Source organism: Centropristis striata, chromosome 7, assembly GCF_030273125.1.
Source record: "Centropristis striata isolate RG_2023a ecotype Rhode Island chromosome 7, C.striata_1.0, whole genome shotgun sequence".
NCBI classification, from domain to species: domain Eukaryota; kingdom Metazoa; phylum Chordata; class Actinopteri; order Perciformes; family Serranidae; genus Centropristis; species Centropristis striata.
The window spans coordinates 28,713,182-28,733,343 of record NC_081523.1 but is presented as its reverse complement, the minus strand read 5'-3'; the positions used below and the strand labels follow the sequence as shown (position 1 = coordinate 28,733,343).

At 37.5% G+C, this 20,162-nt stretch overlaps 1 protein-coding gene across 1 annotated transcript; it reads right to left on the bottom strand.

The window, feature by feature from the left end:
* Positions 1–1,020: 1,020 nt before the first annotated feature.
* Positions 1,021–16,211, bottom strand: chfr (checkpoint with forkhead and ring finger domains, E3 ubiquitin protein ligase). The gene is made up of 18 exons (XM_059337566.1): positions 16,103–16,211; positions 15,138–15,261; positions 14,363–14,462; positions 13,761–13,870; positions 13,609–13,668; positions 13,321–13,518; positions 11,723–11,806; positions 10,390–10,561; positions 10,114–10,268; positions 9,783–9,945; positions 8,533–8,732; positions 7,896–8,012; positions 7,130–7,213; positions 5,881–5,951; positions 5,656–5,743; positions 5,463–5,570; positions 5,283–5,355; positions 1,021–4,065 (listed from the first exon to the last, which is right to left on the bottom strand). The coding sequence occupies exons 2-18, from the start codon at positions 15,241–15,243 to the stop codon at positions 4,023–4,025; spliced, it is 1,932 nt and encodes a 643-aa protein (XP_059193549.1). The 5' UTR covers positions 15,244–15,261; positions 16,103–16,211; the 3' UTR covers positions 1,021–4,022.
* Positions 16,212–20,162: the final 3,951 nt, after the last annotated feature.

Sequence of the window (20,162 nt, the reverse complement as noted above, 5' to 3'; positions counted from 1 at the left end):
TATAGAGTACTAATATTCACTATTATGTAGTATAAAGAGAGAACTAGCAATCACTATAGTATTTAAAATGAGTTATGAATTAATGTAAAATTTTAATAAAGGCTATGTCATTCACATGTTGTGTCTGTGATCTGATGCAAGATCTTACACAAGATGTCTTCAGCAGAAATGGAAATACAAATGCAAAGGGAGAGATTTGAAATAAAGGGACATAAATTATTTGCTCCAATCTAACACTGTGTATAATAGGTTGCATTGCAGATATCGTAATTAGCCATCCTGCACTCTTATCACCAGAACCATTTTAAAATACATGGAAGCCTATTTCTTCCAACAACAAAAAAATATAAATCACAATGGTAAAATGATTAAAAAATAGTGACTTAACATGAAACAATGACTTAGTATCTCAAATGATGAAAAACGCGAGAAATTTTCTCAAAAATAAACACGGCAACGTAATGACTTGGTATCACAAAATAAAGACAAGCTTTTTCATTATGACTTAGATTAAGTTATCTTTTTTCTTTTCCATATTACTGGCGGGAATGAGCTCCCATAAAAATTACATCTTTTCCCTAAATGACAAATCTAGAATATATGAATATGCACTTTTCTTGAAATTTAACTGCAACACACAAGATGTTTTCAACTTCACTGAAAAGTCCATAGTGCTGCCTTTTACTTTCAGTATATACTGCAGCTGTACCAAGTACACACTGTTGCATGTCATATGCCTGCAATGGGCCTTTAACCTAGACCCTCTTGCTCATATACAGTATGCCATACAGAGGATCATGAGTCATAATTACCAGAAAAGAATGCTGACATTCATACTACAAATGTAACTAGAAGGAGTCGGACATCCTGGTGTTTCTTTGCATTTGACAAATTGTTAAATGAGACATATCAAATCTTTCTCTGGCATATTAAGTAGAATGGCAGTATGGGTCTGAAGTAACAATAAGCAAAACACATTTAAGTTAAGGACTTTTAAGTCATTGACAAAATGAAGTCAGGTTCCACAGACAGCTATATCAGTCTTTTAATTTGTTAAGATAAATGGGCAAATCATATCTGCATACATTTCAAAGACAATTTTAGCATTGCTAATACAACACACAGGGTAAAGAGGCATTTATCAAACTCTTAAACATATTTGTCAAACAAAAAGTCCACACACATCTTTTGGATGTGCCTAGTGCTACTCTATAGTGATTTAACAAGAAGTTGATTATAGTCTAGACTAACTGTTCAAATAGTGCATTGCATACGAAGTTTACAGGCATCGGTAAGGACCTTACATGGAGACATGTGTGCCCAGCTGATGTGAATGTGACTGATGCCTGCTCAATCTCCCATATCCCTGGGAGTTGTGATGAGGTAGAATGAACCCTGCCTCTTCCATACTGCTGAGCAGCACTGGTCCAGACTTTTAAACACAAAGTGGGTAAATATTTGCCTTAGTATACAACATGCCCTCCCACACCCCACCCCAGGGAGACTGCAAAGCACTCCTCCAAAGCCTCTTTATTACCAATTCCTGATTGGAGCGGCTTGGGACTGTTGTTGGCTTAGGGTGCCCAGATCTTCGGTAGGGAATAATTAAAACTCAGCCATTCTGTCGGGGGATCGACCGGGCTTGTGCTGAGGGCCTGAGCTGCTAAGGAATGCCAGTGTGGACCCACTATGACTGAGGGGGTAATAAAAAAAAAATTAAAATCAAGAAACACCTAAAGCACCACACATTAACTGCGCTCAGGCAGAGGCTCATTCACAATCTCAATGAAAATATAAAGAGCTACATTCCAAAACAACACATACTGTATCCATATTTACTATGGCTAATATTACTTATACTATACCCTCAAAAATGCACATAATTCTATTAAACTATGTCTAAGGATGTCATTAAAAAAAAGCTATATTTTTCTCTTGTTGCATTTTTCTTCCTGATGATGTACAACTAATTTTGGAATAAAACTCTTAACATGATTACACATCAGATATTATGAGCCAGAGTACTGACATTCCATACACTGGATGAAGACTCCTCTGTTCATATCATAACCTTAAAAAGAAGTCTTTTCATTTGTGTGAATTGAGTTATGTGCAAATATCCTCATAGCTGTACAATATAACACATTAAGAAAACATTTTAGTGCGTATTCTGCTAAATCAACTGAAGGCCTAAGCTTTTTACATTTTCTATTACCCCCATACACATTTTTACACACTAATAAAGATCCCACAAAAAAACGTCATCAAGCCTATTACTTCATCCTAGTATTTCATTATGTAAGGCCTCTTGTAACTAATGTCCGATCATCTGATTAGGGTAAATAAGTCCAAAAAACTGACTTGTCCATTTTTTTTTTCTTCAAGAGCAGGTATCAATCTGTTTGCATGATGGGGACTTACTGACACTTGGGTGATGATAGTCATAAATGAGAGGTCATAAGATTCAACATGACTGTTCAGTAACATGTTGAAAAAAAATTCTAACCACCAAATATGGTGCAATTAAAAAAACAAAACAGCAGCTTTGTATACCTGAGGAACCAGAGAAACTTTTACGAAAGCCCTGAGAGACAAATAACAAGGAAAAAAAATGGTGATCAAACATTGTTTCCTGGCAAAACGTTTTCCCCACCTGTGCTTAAGTCATCACACAACAGAAAACAATTTAGAACAGACTTAGAAACTGGATTAGTACAATTGTTTTTCTCTCTTGCCTCTCAGGGTTTCCATAAATATCTAAATAAACCTCTATCAAATTTTTTGCAAGGTAAGCTAGAACATATATAATGGAAAGACAAATGACAACAGTACAAGCTGTTGTGTTTGTATTGGCACAATTCTTGAAACTGTTGGTTCTGCAAGTGCATCCTGTAAAACTCTGCATACAAAAACTCTCTCCTCTATGGGCTTGTGCCACTGAAAGCAACATCTCCTTCAGCATACAACCATTTCTGGTTGCCTGTAGTGCAACCTAATTTTTCCTCTCAAGAGTCTACATGGAGTGACTGTGCATTATATCTCAGCTTAGCCCTTACTACAAGGTTCAACGAAACGTCCTTTCTACACTACGTTAATCACCTTGATTATCCAGGGCAAAGCATACAACAGAGGCCCACCATGCCCTCTGACAGCCTTACAACACATTGATCCCCTTCCCAATCCTCTACAAATATCACATGGGATTATAAATCTACCCTAGTATGTATGTGGGGTTTGTTGTGGCTTTTTGCCCTTGTCTGGGAACAGAGTAATGCCCTGGCAAAACAAGAAAAGTCTCTCACTTAACACCTTATAATATATTGGAAAGGTTGGACCTGGGAAAACTGCTTGTGTCATGGCCAAAATGGTGGTGCTAGTATCACTATTACTGTTACCTTGTCATCAGCATTATGTAGGAAGCCCTGGATTTAAACAACTGTTAAAATATATCACAATTAAAGAAGGTCGGGAGTTTGAATCCTCAATTACCAAGGCTGGAGGAGACATGATATAAAACATGCTCACAAACATGTGCAAGCGAACATAAATGGCCTTAATCCATACAGATTGCCTCACTCGCTCTGAATCCAAGAACATTTTAGTTACAAAGGCTGGAGCACATATCAGGAAGTACTTTAAACAAACAACACAAAAGACTAACAGTTGGTGGCTGGTTGCCTGGTTGACTAAATGAATGCATTAGCCACAGACAAAATTGTTTAAATTTAAGTGATGGCTGGTGTTAAATGTCCCTCCCTCTTAAAGGCAATCCAAACCCTTAGTAAACACTGAACTTTAATGTTATTGTGCATAGCAATATTTCACACAGCCCTGTGTCAAGTAAGACACTGGTCACTATTGTAAATGGATACTGATTGTAATTTCTGCATTAGGTTATTGCATAACATGTGGAAGGCAGTAAGCTACAATGGACACAACAAAACTTGAGAAGATTGGGTCGATGAGATGCTCCAGTATCTACATTTGACACTTTAGGTGGAGGAACAAAACACGCTGCTCCTTCAGCTCTTGAAACGTGTCTGCTCACATATGTGATTGAATTTCCTGGAATAAAGGAAGAAAAGAAACCACATAAATTAAATGCTGCATGTACAAACACAAAACCAAAGAGCTTGAGATGATATGAAGCATCTTGTACAGGTCCTCAAACAGCAGACATGAGGGACTATATGGACAAGTTTATACGAGGACTCCCTCTAGTGGTTGGAGAAGTGAAATACATAGACAGGGCTGGCTTTTCAAAATAAGTGTGTAAATGCACAGTCGATAAATACAGTACCAGTCAAAAGTTTGGACACACCTCTTGATTCAATGGTTGTTGTTATTTTTTTTCATTATTTTCAATATTGTAAATGAATACTGCAGACATCAAAACTATGAAAGAAAACATATGGAATTATGTAGTTAAAAAAAGTGTTAAACAAACCAGAATATGATTTATATTTTAGATTCCTCGATGTAGCCACCGTTTGTTTGACGACAGCTTTGCACACTTCTGTTATTCTCTCAGTCAGATTCATGAGGTATTTTTTGAGGTGCTCCTTGGTAATTTGTGAAATTTCTTGCCTTCTTAATGTGTTTGAGACCATCAATGCCAAAGGTGGCTACTTTGAAGAATCGAAAATATAAACCATATTCTGTTGTTGTTTTTTTAATACATAATTACATGCGTGTTCCATCATAACTTTAGTGTTTAACATTAATCTACAATGTAGGAGATTTAATAAAAATAAAGAGAAAATATTGAATTCTCATTCAATATTTTCTCCTTATTTTGTCCAAACTTTTGACTGCTAAGGTATACATATCCTCTGAACCTAAAAGCAGTGTCATGGCCTTTTTTCTCTGCAATATCCTGGAAATCTCCTGCACCTCTATGGAACAATGTAATAATGGGTATTTATGATGACAGAGTATTAGTTGTTGGTGTTACAGTAAATTTGATTTTGACTGGTGCATGCAGGTGGGGTCCACTGTATATTGAATAATGGACAATCACGCAAGGTGGGTTTGATGCTGATAAACAAATAGTATGGTAGCAAAGCATGGCAAAGTTTGTTAGTTAATACAGAAGGGAAGAAATATACTGCAACAGTTCACAGAAAAAAAACAAGAAAGCATACCGTCACTGTTGCAGAGAAAATTTGAAGTCATGTGGTTTTGTCAGTTTAAACTACAATTCTGCCATTTAACCACTAGAGGAGGCAGGACTGAGACAAATCGACTTCATGTGTTGCTTTGTATGTAAAAGAAAGACTTACATTGCATGATGTGCCTTCACCTGCGTGCGACAGTTGCGTCCCCAGTAACAGTCGGGACGAGATGTTACAGCAGCTGAGGAAACGCATCAAATTAAGTTATTACATAGGTATTAAATAAATGATCAGGATAAGTAAACATCTATATACAGCTAGCTCTAGTATATAAAAATGATGTTCGACCTGGCAGTTCAGAAGGAGCGATGTTCTGTCTGTATTTGTAGGCAAGCTCTTTGAATGCTCGCTGGCCGCAGCAGAAGCACACAATGACATTTGGAGAGATGCGACAATCTGATGGGAACACAGTCGAGAAGGATAGGATATTACTCTTTTTCTTATACAACAGTGTGGTAGTCAAAGTCCCTCAAAGGTTCACCTGAGAGATAGTAGTTTCCCTGCTGTAAAGCCTGCAAAGACTCCTGGAGCAGATCTCTCCATGACTTCCCTCTGGAGGACAGGAAGTTCTGGGGGAAGGATGGAATACACAGAAACAACAGCATCTTAACATCATATATGACACTTAATTTCAAGCATCTCACAGTCACAGCATGGATTGTAAATTGAATGTTATTGGAATATCTGTACAGACGGTCAATCTTACCTGGAGGATGTCTGATTCATAGTTATTGTTGTTCAGCACACCATCCAGGCATTTGTCTGTGAGATTGAGCTCTGAAAAAAAAGAAAAACTGTGGATTTGAACTATGAAACATTGAGCAAACTACAACACATAAAACAGAGGTACAAATTAATATCCAAGAATCTACACTGCCAATTAAAAACTTTGGAATCGGAATCACAAAAGTTTAATTGGGTACATGGAGAACAAAGCACTGTACAATTGTTCAACCAGACTGACAACTGAAAGGGCAGAAAGAGACAAGAAGAAATCTCCGAACAGTTCAGTAAGAATACAAGCAATCGCTAAACATTGTTAAAAGAAACTGAGCTTTGCATCAAAATGTGCACAGATTTTAATACAACAGCTTCCTGTTTCAGTGTCAAGTCCACAGTAACGCCTTTTACAAGCTGTAACTAACAAGCATGTTGCTTTTCAGGGTCGTTAACACTTTTCTGAACTGGAAAACAAATTAAAAATCCAATTTCCAACAGTATTCTCCCCTATCATACAAAACTGTGGGGACATTGACTAAATGTTCATTTTAATAATTTAATTCCTCTTTTATGGGGGTCAAAACCAATTCACATGTAAAAAAAATACATTTGGTTATAATCCTTTAATTAATTAATTAAAAATATCCATTACAGAAGCAAAGAAGAAAAACATCAATATAAGCTAATTCCTAAACTCTGAACACTTGTGTGTATCACAGAAAGTGTTTTTTTTAGGGTTGCAGGTTTGAATTCCTGACTTACATCTTTGTGGTAGAAATGTACAAAGAAAAAGATTAAGTTCATCACAGCTTCTAAGGGGTATTTTTCTTCCTTTAATCCAACATGGTGATGATGTCTTGTAATTATTAGTTATAAGTTGGATACCTCAACTATAATGCAGATTTCGTGATGACATGTACATATTATTCTGTGCTGGTTGTTAAAGAAGAGCACTTTCACTTATTCCTCTGTGACATGTTGGCCTATCAAACAAATATACAGGATTATATTTCATTAGTTTTACAATCTATCAGAATAAGCACAGATTTATAGACAATCTGAGGCTGACAATCATCACAATTACAGATATTGTATTTGGACACAATGTGGAAATCAGCTCCTTTAATTAAATGGTATGTTACCAACCGTCCAGAAAAATCCCATCGTGGTCTACCCAGCAATAAGCCCAACAGTGGAAATCCCCCTGGGGCTGTTTTGCAGAAACAGATACATACCACTGAATCGAGCCAGACAGCCTTGACAGCCAATCCTCTGGCAGCCCCAGTACATATGACAGAAGGGTCGCTGGCACAGCACACCTGCCAACACACAGCACATCATGCATACAGTACAACCTGAATAATGGGCTTTGTGCAAAAACCTATGCATACATGTGAATGGCTAGCAAAGTTGTACCTTAACTATACATGTAAAATATGCAGTCATTCATTCATTCGTTCATTATCCTTAACCGCTTATCCGCACTTGGGTCGTGGGTGGCTGGAGCTGGAGCTGACACTGGACAAGAGGTGTGGTACACCCTGGACAGGTCTCCAAACTATGAGAGGGCTGACACACAGAGACAGACAACCATTCACGCTCTCATTCACTCCTAGGGGCAATTTAGAGTCAGCAATTAAACCTAAGCTGAATGCCTTTGGACTGTGGGAGAAAGGTATATTATACAACTATTTTGCATTAAAAAAAACGTGTGTTTCAGCTTTGAATGTAGTTTGTTTTTGCTATATCCGGGAACACAGCAATGCCCTGGCAAACAAGAACAGTCTTCAGAGGTGAGACAATTACACTTTAAAATATAGGCTTGAGTCTTGGCCTAAAATTGTAGTACTAGTATCACAGTATTACTATAACGTTGTCACCAGCACTTCGTAGGAAGCCCTCATATTCACTCTAGAAACATGCAGTTTTCTGAATGACAGTATAACTGCATCAACCATATTGCATTACGTCTCTGCAGAGGGGCTAAAAAGAACCACTCACATTGTTGAGGATTAACCTGCTCGCTGTTGAGCTCGGCCCGTCTGTCTGGCATTGGCTGGAGGCAGCAGGTGCAGATGAGGTGGCAGCCCTGAGGGGGGCAGCGGTACTCCTGAGGAGCTGCACAAAGAACGGGAGCAGAAAATGGTTTCAGACATGCATTATTTCTAATGGCAAGTAGGGAGCTGCACCACTGGTTCAAAAAAGACGATTGTATAGAAGTCTATGAAAAAAAAAAAAAAACAACTTCTTACTTGATTACCTCAGTAAACTCTAGACGTTTTAAATACAGCATGATGTCCATTTAGTTAATTGTGTGTAGATTTCAATAGCCCTGGGTTTTTTTGGCGGGTGGGGGGGTTGTTTTATAAGGAGAATATGATCACTTCTGGTTTAAAAACAAACAAAATTGTGATGGCCAAAATGCCATTAACTCTCACAGACCCTAACCCACAAACCAGTGTGTGGGTCTATGGTGGCTACATCCACTTCTTTTACAGAGGTTTTAGAACAGATCTGAGACCTGAAGATATGAATGAAAGGAAAGAGGATGTACAGATTTATAACAGAATGCTGTACCCTAAGTGAAAAGTACAACCTCAGCTACTGATCATCCAATCCAATCTACACCAACAATCACCTGCAGGGATGTCAGAGGATGTGGAAGGCTGCTCCCCTGTGGGCTTTGCAGCCCCCTCCTCAGTTGCTGGTTTGGGTGGAGGGGGTATAGGCGGTGGAGCTGACAGACCAGGCAGCCAGTAGTTGGAAGCTGTAGCAAACAGCACCTGACTGACCTCCCTCCTGTAGCCAGGACACTGTCTGCACATCACTAGTGGCTGACTGGAGACAGAAAACACAAAAGAAAATCATCACATGGGGAAGTTATTCACTAAACAAGCAGAAAACATTGATAGATGTCATGATATTCTTCTATTTTTCATACAGTGCATGAATAGACACATTGTGCACATTTACGGCCTTCTGTAGACACATGAACATTTTAATTATTGCCTATGCAACACAGATTATTTTAAAATAAGTAAAATATGCCTGACAATATTTCTTACAGTGTTCATTTTCATCAACAAAACTACGACAAAGAAAATTCTAGACAACCTAGTTTTCACCATGAAATGAGACTAAAACTCAACAAAAAAGTAACCATTACATTTTTTCTGTAGAGTCAGCAACCTGCACATATATGCAGAATCATTCATTGTAGCCACCTGCCCCTCAACAGTGTCCTACACAAAACAGGCCTTGTTAAGAAGCTCCTCCTTCCCACCACCATTGTAAACCTTGCAATCAGTAATGGTATGTCTCTGTTAGCAATGTCATTTAACGTTATCAGTTCTCGGATGAAACAGATTTATTAACTTAATTCATGAGTGTTAGATAGGAAGCAGCAGCAAAACAGCTAGGGCAGCCTGGTGAAAAAGGTAAGCTAATGCAACCGTTTCATGTTACTTTCAGTCCTATATCTTTAATGTTACTATCCAAAGGAACCCTCGAAATGTACGCAACAGAAATATCTCTCTAACATTTTAGTTTCTCCTCCTAAGCTAAACCCAGACAGTGAAGTGAGTGAATCCAGCTTCTGAATGATTTGTTGCTCTGCAGTGGAAGGAACAGGTGGTAATGCTAGGTGGGCAGGAACGACAAGGAGAGAGCAGTTCAGAGTTTATAATGACAGCTGGATTTACTGAGAACAGTCTGTCTGTTGTATCACTGCAGATCAGGAAGACATGAACACTTTGTATGTGAACAAATAAACAGTGACCTAACTGTCTTGAGTTTTTGTTGACTAAAGTGAGCATTTAGACTACAAAGAATTAAGGTCAGGTGACAAAATGAACACTGATTTCTTACAAAATACCGACAAGAACGTACCTCATGTCTGAGGAGTCACTGTCATTGTCAGAGAGCTCAAAGAGGTAATCTGAACTGCCCTCCTCATCTGAGAAAGAGCGCTCGACTTTTGGCTGCAACATGTCCTGAGTTATCTTGTTACGACTGTCCATGCTCTTTAGGTCCTCCTCACTGCGGCACTTTTCTGTGGGACACAAGCATATACAATGCCAACATTGAATGAAAGATAAGAAGGTATTGCTTTCATGCCATTCTGTCTGTCTTGATTGAATCCCAATAAAAGGTACTGGTGATTTTATTAGAATAATCCATCCTGAAAAGATGCTATCAAAATGGTCTCATCGGGACAAACCTGGGCGCTGGATTAGGTAGGCCTCCACCAGGTTGTTGAGGATGTGGTTCTTACGAATCCTCTCCACAGGGCAGCGGCAGGTGGGGCAAAGAGAAGAACGCTCCATCCAACCAGAGTAGCAGGCAGCACAGAAGACATGCATGCAAGGCTGCAAGCTTAAGCAAAAGGGACTTAGAATTAAATTCATAACTATTTACATTTTGTGATAAGATGAATTTATGTAAAGTACCTTACAGGACTGCAAAGTAGGGTTGGCTATCTGTGCAGAGATCTTACCTGACACAGTCATGCAGAAGATCCTGACAAATAACACATGTCAGACTCTCCTCCATCTTGTCTGTCTTTGTCCCTTCCACTGGGGGTTTAGACAGTAGTCCCTTGGTTGGACTGACCACTTCTGTGCAGGAGGTGTGTGGCAAGTCCAAATCATAATCTTCTTCAAATCTATCTGCAACACAATAACTGTGGATTACATGCTGCACTGACTCACTGTGTTTGCCAGTAGTCTGGTTTGACTTACAAAAACTTTACAGGCTTGAGGTCGAAAATAAGTTTTAGGGGTTGGAAGAACATTAAATAAAACTCTGGTAAGACATAAAGGGGCCCATTTCATTTGTGCAAGTGCATCAATCAGTGTGTATTGATCCCCTTGGGTGCATGGACTGTGTGGACCTAAGTGCATTTGCTATTTTGGTTTATGCATGTGCAGCAGCGCCAAGTGTAGGGTGTAATGGAAATCAGAAGGTGTTTTGATAATAGATACACTCAGTCACACCACTGGTCGTATAGCTCTGACAAAAATGTACCAATCACAGTGAGCCACAGTTCAATAAATGAAGAAATGGCATCCTCAAGAAATTATATTGTTGTCTGGACAATGCAGAGCAGCACAACATGAAAACATCACATCAACAGCATCACAAATTTGCACCCAGAGGCAGATAGTGTGAGCTTTTAACAGCCAATTAGTACAATCAGTGATATGATTGCACCAATCCCACAATTTTTTTAGTTTAAATTCTACTATCTTTCACATTTTAAAAAGGTGTGGTACAGCAGTGTTTGCGCTGTAGTAAACTGGGCTTTTTGTAAATGTTTTTTTAAGAAGGTTATGATGTTTAATGAGCCTCAGTTTCAAGTTGTGCAAGAAGACAATATAAAATGCAGAATTAGAACTAATAGAGAAGCCTCATTCAGTATAAAGCAGCTGTAGACAAGATACAGTCCAAGATGCTGTAAGGATCAAGCAGGTCATTTGATAAAGGCAAACTGGAAGTGTGTTTAATTAAAAAATGTTAAACTTTATTTTATCATTTCAGTGCATTTCTAGTTTGCTCTTGCTGAGAAAAATCCCCATTGTGGAAGCCGTGTGACGCCAGGAACAGATGTGCTTCTAAGAGGTCTATTCTCAGTGCAAAGTCTTGCAGCCAAAATACTAATAGCTCGCTTTTTGGCTTCTTAACTTTAAAGAACCTCCCACCTGGGCACTCCGCACAAAAACATTGCAGAAAAGGTAAAGAAAAACAGAACAATCAGAGTCATGCTGGCCTAAAAATCTAATGTGAGGAATATGAGAAAACTGAATTAATCTCAAAGTAAAATAACTTACTGCCATCAGTTTTCCTCCTCTTGCTTTCTGGCTCCATGTTGTCCATGTCTTCTTCCTGTGCTGGGGCACTATCTTCAGCTTGGCCTGATATGATGGAGGAACAGACCTCGGTTAAATGATGCTGTTAATACTAACGGCTGGTGGAGGAGCTGGTCACACAAAATGAGCTACACTAGGAGTTTGGAAAGGGTTTGATAACATTATGTTCAGAGAAGAAGTACAGAAGTACTACAACCTACAGGTAGTAGGTTCATTGACCACAAGACAAGTGGTGAGTGACTGATCTTAAGGCACCATCACAGATGTGGGGGCAGGCTAGTGACCATCGGACTGTGGGCAGTGCAGTATGTGACACAAACGCGAATCAGTTTGCTGGCTTGTAGTCAGTTTGACAGACATGTTGGGTCAACCACGTACACCTCTTTCCTATTGGTTAGGGCTGCAACTTTGCTCGTCCTCAGTTTAAAGTTCAACTCCACACAATGCAAAGACCTCACCCAAAGGAAGTGAATTTTGTATTTGCCCCTCTGCTCGCATAGAATGGAACGGGATTGAATGGGAGGAAAATATTCACCAATTTTAATTCGGCGCATGTGTGATCATGTCCTAAGTTCAATCAATCATAAGTCATTTTGTGGGTAATTAGCCAGAGCTGCATGTCCCAATGTCGAAGAAATTATAAAACAACCTTCTGAGTTTTTAAAAGTCGGAAAAAGTGGAGGGAAATGGCTGAGTCAATCACAGTCAAGTGGGGACTTTGGAGAATAAACTCAATGCAGATGAGAACAGACAGATTATCCCAAGATGGTCATGTTTTGCCAGATACAGTCCGAGTTTAAATGAGATAAAGTTCAGATTGATCAGCTCCAATCAGCTGACTTGTAACAACAGGTCTGTTTTCATCAATGACTGTGATCAGAGAGTTAGCCTCTCTGTCCGCTCCTCTAACATCCTGTGAATCCATCATCAATCAATCACAGACACAATGCAAGGGATGGCTGGTGGATGTCACTAAACAAGCTGAGATCATGTCATTTCAGTTATATAATTATCTATTACCAACCGCAGGCCATATTAAACAAATGACTTGTTGTTAATGTCCTGTAACTAGTGTTTTTAAGGAATAGTTTGACATATTTTGGGAAATAGGCATTTGCCCTTTCTTTGTTAGAAGATGACTAACACCTGATATATGTCTGTTAAATATGAAGCTATAACCAGGAGCTGGTTAGCTTAGTTTAGGTGAGATTAGCTCTGTTGAGAAGGTGCAAGAACCAAAGTGTAGAGACAACATGCTGAGATTTTACAGGGGGTTATTTGCCAGAATCTTTCTTGGCTGGAAGAAGTCACCTAATGGAGTCACTGCTCCCAGCAAAGAAATAGACCAAAACAGAACCACATATAACTTAACACACATAACAAAAAAAACTCACACATGCTGTAAATAGTTATTCATCTACAGAAATTCACTAATAAATTAATAAATCTTAACAAGGTAAATTTATTTGGTGTAATGTATAAATAAAAGTGATGTGTGTTCATTTGCAGAGGAAAAGATAAAGCACCCCACTTCAGCAGTATGTTAGCAGAGAACCTACCAGAGGCAGGACAGGCTGCTGATACAATGGGACCAGAAGTGGATGGAGTTCCGATGCAGAAGTGGGAAGCGGAGGTGGAGGGTTGAGGTTCCTCCTGAGTTGGATCACGAGGAGCCTTTGTGAGCATTACAGGCTCTACAGAGAGAGACATCTCTGACGACGGGACAGGAGCAGGACTGTGGGCGGACCTCTCTGTGTCTGAGGTTTAGAGATAGGATGCAGCTTAGTAGCAAGGCACAACATAGCTCTGGAAACATAATGGTTACATTGCACAGAGGAGCTACTTACCATAACCATGTTGCGAAATAACTTGCTCCGTTTTGATTGAGTGGTAAACATAGGCAATGTCTAAGGGTGACAGGAGAACATGTTATCCATCTTTTCTTTTTATAAATTCATATAAATATTATTTTAATGGGTAACAAAAATGAACAACTCACTTTGTTCAGGCTCACTTTTCCTGTATACAAAGTAGATGACATCACCGTTCTGCAGCATGTGAGTTTGCTTCTTGACAAGTTTAGACATGTTGATCACTGTGCCATTAGTGCTGCAGACAAATTTGCAATTTAATTTGTTACTGTTCAATGTAAAATGTTGTTTTTTTCTTTATGAAAGAACCAGTATCAAGTTATGCAGAATAGGGATGCACCATACTTGCTTCAGCATGAACAAATAACCACAATGTCTGTAAGGCAAATTAACCAACTTAAACATGTTACGCTGCAACTTTTTTGCTGCTTGATAAAAAAAAAAAAAAAAAAAGAGAACTCGCACCGTGTTACATTTTTTTTTGATAGTTTCCAAACACATGGATCCAAATCAGGAATAGAGGTGAAGATAAATGTTTTTTGAGTCAGATGAGGCCATCACCACTCAGGATGTTGGGTCAAAAGGGTGCTGGAAGTGGAGTGTTTAGGGACCAATTGGTTTTCATATGTGGTTACAGGAAAAACATCCTGTATCGTGCAGCCCTAATATATGACTTGAACAGCAAGGCTTTCATTCAAACTTATTTCTTGTTTAATTTAATTACTAGTACCTCATATCTTCAAGCCAGACCAGTCCTGAGCTTTCATCTTGAACAATCTTGCAGTGCTCCCCTGAGACCAGTTTGTTGGCTGGGAAGGACAGATAACATCCTGGCAACAAAAAAAAAAACATTGTGATGAAAATACAGAGCAGACATAACACAATAACATAACACTATATATATATATATATCTTTTTGAGACAATAACACGTTTTCATGTTAATTAAATAATAAACCCAACTGACCATTCCAAAACAAATTATCAGGAATTTCAGCCGATATTGTGATATAGTTCTACATCTTTAATTTTACTGTGATTCATTGACATTTTTAAAAACCATTATTGTCCAGACATAGGCCACCCAATTAAGGCTTGTCGCTTTGCATTGCAAAAAAGTAGACCCCCAAAAGCTCTCATGAACAAAGCAGACACAGGGGGGGAAATATAGGCCTCACCTCTTCTTAAGCAAAAACCCATACAAAAAAATCTACTTAATATTCTGCACACATGTTCTCAATAGACGCCTTTTGTTATCATCACAAGGGGCTGTCTAAGTTTGGTGCACTAAAGAAAGCTTTGTGTTTTCAAGGGGGAGGTTTTTAAAGGCTCCAGACACTGACAGCAATGCTACAGACAGCTCTGTCTTTTGTTAAAAGGCATCACCACATTTAAAGCTTTTAAAAACAGGGGACAAGATGTTAACACAGTTTAAAGGAATGAGATTTAGGGTGAAGACACATCTTTTTGTTCATTCTATAATATATAAATATAAAATAAACCTACCTTTTTTTCTGCCAACTGTGCATTCCCTGTTGAAAAGCAGGACAGTTTCACTGGAGTCCACTTTGACAAGCTTTCCCCATGGTCGTCCTCTTTGATAATTGTCCATCTCCCAATGTTTTTTTTTCTACAAGAAATGATAAGAAAGAAAGTTTGGAAAGTTTTCACTTTTACTGCATATAAGGCTACGAGGCACGTGGTAGGACAGAGAAAGTGAAATTAACCATCAGTGCTTTTAACCAATCTCGGCAGACAAACCCTTATAGTAAGGTATTACATTACTTCTTCTTTTTTTAAGTCAACCGACGCATCGATTCTTAATTTCAGCATTCATCCAAGATGCAAGTTTGAAGAAAGTTTGAATTTCAATAAGAAATAAGTTTTCTTAAGCCAAAACACATAACAAACTTAACCTTTTAAATTCAATACTGTTGGACATGTTTTATGAATGCCGATTTCACAAGTCAACTTTATCGATTCATAAAACAGTGTGGACACCGTTAGGATAGATATAAACATTTCCAAATAAGCAAGGATTCGTTAAACTGAAATAGTTTCTCATCAAGTTTTGTAAGAGACCCATTGAAGCACAATCTGCTAACGAGATCTGCTAGCTAAGCTTGGCTCTTCTCAGTTCACTAGCTTTGTTAGCTGACTCTACCATAGATATATATAAGAAAGGCTGTTGTTTATATATATATCTATGGACTCTACTGTCCGACAAGCTAGACAAACGCAGTCATTTCATTTGTCAACTATCAATTTGACGAAATGTTTAATAATCTACATACTGTGAGATACCATCACACCAAACTTGAACACACAACTTAAGCCAATAGTAACACTAAGCTAACGCGATTGCTAACATTAGCAACCAGCCGTACTGTGTATCCACGGGAAGAATCGGCAGCAACAACCACATATCACCGTAACGTTACACGTGTCTCGTGTCTGAACGATTACTTTACCGTCAAAAGCTTAGTTTTTCGTCCCAATAACTCTGTCTAAAACAGCTTCTTCTCCTCATATTCCAGCTAGGCACAAGATGCACTTCCTGCAGAGCTGGTTGACATGATGTGCCGTCATCAGCTGATGGAGGAGGGGCCATAGATATATAGATATAAACACCAGCCTTTCTTATAGATATCTATGGGAGGGGCTGTTTGGGTTTGTGTGCTGAGGCTGGCACCCTGATCCTGAACAAAAAAAGACACTGCTCCCTGGTACATTTAACCCTTAAATCGTCACCCTGTTAAAATAATCGCCAAACTCATTTTTTCAAGTTTTGCAGGAAACACAAAAAACTTCACCAAAAACTTAACACATGACATTTATTGATCATTTCACTCAAAACGGAAGTAACAAAGGATGGCTATTGGCATAGTAATAACACTGTGTGTAAATTATGTAATTTAAGAGAAATAAATGACTTAGGCAATTTTTTGAACGTGCCTTTGTGACTTAACACATATTTTGAAGGTGTCTACATAAGTCACACAAGCCTGTCAGAAACATGACATGACAAGTATCATGAGCATTAATGTTACTTCAAAGTGTCATTAATGTTCATGACACATCCCATGTCATGTTTATGACACACTCATGTCACTCTTATGTAGACACCTAAGAGTAAAGTGTTACCATATCTTGCTTAAGTCAAAAAGACATGTTCAAAAAATTGCCTAGGTCACATTTTTATTTTGACTTAGGCATAATAAATCCGCTTAAGTCACACACTTGACATAGGCCATTATCTTAAAGGGGAAAAATCACATGATCTGATCAACTGAGGATGTAGGCAATTTTACCATAGGTGGCCGGCGTCATGAGGAGATGATTTAGGGAAGAAGAAAAAAATGTTGACAAAAAAATGAGGTGATTATTTCAACAGTGAGTTGAATTTGATGAAAAAAAGATATGCCCTGAAATATGCTCAAATTACCACTGCTGCACCCAGTAGTTGAGGAAGTAGACTGTTACTTTAGTAAAAAAAAAAAGTTGTAAAAGTATGAATCATAACGATTTAAGAAAGACATAGACTTAAACTGCTCTTTCTGTGAAGGACACCCTGAAGATGTTTTTCATTTATTTTGGTCTTGCCCTTTCTCAACTAAATTATGGGAAGATATTTGTAACCTGATTTCTTTTTTCGATTGAACCTCATTTGTCCCTGTGCTTTCAACATAAACTGTTTGGTTTCACTGACTTTCCTTTTGCAAAAGAAAAACAATACTATATCATCTATCTCATGATACAGTTAGCCAAATGGCATATCCATAAATGTCGTTACGTTAATCAAAAACCTCTCTTTCTTGTCTTTGAAAATGAAACCATACAATATATTAAGTCTATTAAGAAATCTACCAACATGAAAGCTATAAAAACGTATGTACACTTTACAATGTTTTTGTATGAAAGCTTGCCTCTGTATTGTTGAAACCCCCTGATGGCGTTTTGTTGGTGTATTGTATACATTGTGTACATATTACATTTCTCCAAATATTTCTTGAATTATGTTAACAGTATGTATACATTTGTTATTATCAATTATTTTGATACATTCAAGGTAGTTGTTGAATTCAATTTCAAAAACAGGAAAGAAAGGTCGACCTTTGGAAACTTTGTATGTATGTTTCGCCATTAGAATAATGAAATTAATTAAGTGTTGAATTTTCCTATCTTTATTGCTATAATAAAAGTATATCTATGGCTTTCAAATTAACTTGTAGGTTGGAATGTGAGGTGATGTAAACTTCAATTTTTTTCCCCAAAAATCTGGAAAAAATGACATTCAACAAAAAGGTGCCTGATTGTTTACACTTCAGCATTACAAAATACACAGTTAACATCAATATTGACAAATTTTGACAGACATGTGTTAGTGGGGTAAATGTTATGTATAATTTTATATTGAACTTGAAGCAAATGTATGTTGAAGGAGCCATGTTGCTTTCCAGTTAATGTCAGAAAAAGAGGAGGACCATACAAATTTTCCTCTATGCATAATTTTCATTTTCCTGAAAAAGTGATTCCTTATATGTTTGTTATTATAGTGGCGACTCATAATATTTATACCACTAACAAAGAGGGTAAAGTCAACTTTCTCTGTCTCTTGCCTTTCAAAATGACCTTTTTATTAATTAGAGGATTACACTGGGAATAGCGTTATTATCACCATTTGATATTCTTTATATGTAACAGGGAAGATTTTGGATCTAAGAAATTCTTCATAACTAAGAATTTCACCTTCATCATTTTGTAAATCCTTAAGGTAAATTATATCCTTGTCAATCCAATGTTTCAGATATATGATTTATTTTTCCTAGTTATGAACTCTTTGTTCCAGATAATAGTTTTATGCAGAGAGAAGTTGTGAACAAAGCACAATTTTGCTGCTGAAAGGGCTTGTTGGTGAATTTAGATCATTTTAGAGATAACTTTGAAACATCATAATCACAATTTAGGAGAAAAGGTAACCCTCCAATTTTCCCAAAAATATTTTGTGGTATAGGCTAAAGTACCAAAGACATTAACCATTTGGTATTAAAGGTATAGTTCATGTCCATATAGTCTAAAAACTCCATGCCACCTTCACCTCTCGGGCCTGCTAAGATCTCTTTTTTTTTAATGATGGCACCTGTTTTTCCAGACAAAACTAATTAGGGTGTTATTTATTTCTTTACACAGGGACTGTAGAGCAAAAAGGGAGAGAGTAGGATATACAAATCTAGAGATACCATCTGCTTTACTCAGAAGAACTCTTCCTAATAGAGACACATCTCTTTGAAGACACATATTGAATATACTTTTAGTTTTTTGTATTTTGGGTTTAAAGTTTTTTGTTTGATGTTCTATGAGATTTTTTAGAAATATGAATTCCGCGATACTTGACACTTTCTTTAGCTGGTATCTTACATATTAGTGTTTCATTTGTGTCGTAGAGACGTAATATTTCACATTTTGTCAAATTAAGTTTTAAGCCTGATGCAATAGAAAAGGTGTCTATTATCCTAAGTGCTGTCTCTATTTGATGTTTATTTTCCAAAAATAAGACTGTCATCTGCTAATTGAGTTATCCTAATCTCTCTCTGTCAAATATGTTTAAACCTCAAAAGGCATTGCTCTGTCAAATCTGTATTGAAAGTAATTCAACAACTATAAGAAAGAGAAATGAAGAGCAGGGAAAGCCCTGACGGACCGACCTACAAACTGAAAATCTTTTGGTAGTATTTGGGAATAGCATGACACAACTATTGATATCTTTATGGAACATTCTGATATAGGAGATTAACTTTTCACCAAAACCAAAGGTTTGAAGAGAGTTGAATAAAAAATTGATGCTCTACACTGTCGAATGCCTTATAGAAGTCTAAGAATAAAAATTAAAGCGTCTGAATCAACATATTCAGAGTAATCTATTAAATCAAGGATAAACCTAATGTTGCAGCTTATGTGACGATTTCAAAAAGAGGGTTTTCAGTTATATTCCAAAATCACTGGTAAAATTCGACAGGAAGACCGTCCATTCCTGGAGATTTACCTTTTCTCATTTTGTTTACAGCTTCAAGAATTTCAGCTTTAGAGATTGTTTTTTCGCAATCCAATTTAAAATTGTCCGATATTTGAGGAGTAAATTCTTTAACATTGTTAATAAATTCTTCACCTTTTATTGAGTTATAGTTAGAGCTGTATAGATCAGAGTAAAAATGAAAAGTGTGGTTTGCTAAATCAGTTGGTGTAGAGGTTACACAGTTGTCTATTTTTAAAGACGTAATATTATTTGTCTTGTAATTCCTTTTTTCTAGGGCGAAGAAATAGCTTGTATTCTTCTCACTTTCCTCTAACCATTTAGCTTTGGAGCGTATAAAGGCACCCTTGGTCAAATTAATATATAAGCAATCTAAATCGTCTTTCAATTTTATCAGTTTAATTGCTTCGTCTGGGGTAGGGGAACCTTTGTTTTCTAGGATATTTAGTTCTTTCATAATTTCTGATTCTTTAAGATTACTGCGTTTTTTCATTTCTTTA

Coding starts and splice junctions, on each gene's coding strand:
- chfr (XM_059337566.1), bottom strand. CDS start 15,243: ATGGACAATTATCAAAGAGGACGACCATGGGGAAAGCTTGTCAAAGTG. Junction 13,519..13,608: donor TATTTCGCAACATGGTTATG/GTAAGTAGCTCC, acceptor TCTAAACCTCAG/ACACAGAGAGGTCCGCCCAC. Junction 9,946..10,113: donor CTACCTAATCCAGCGCCCAG/GTTTGTCCCGAT, acceptor TGTGTCCCACAG/AAAAGTGCCGCAGTGAGGAG.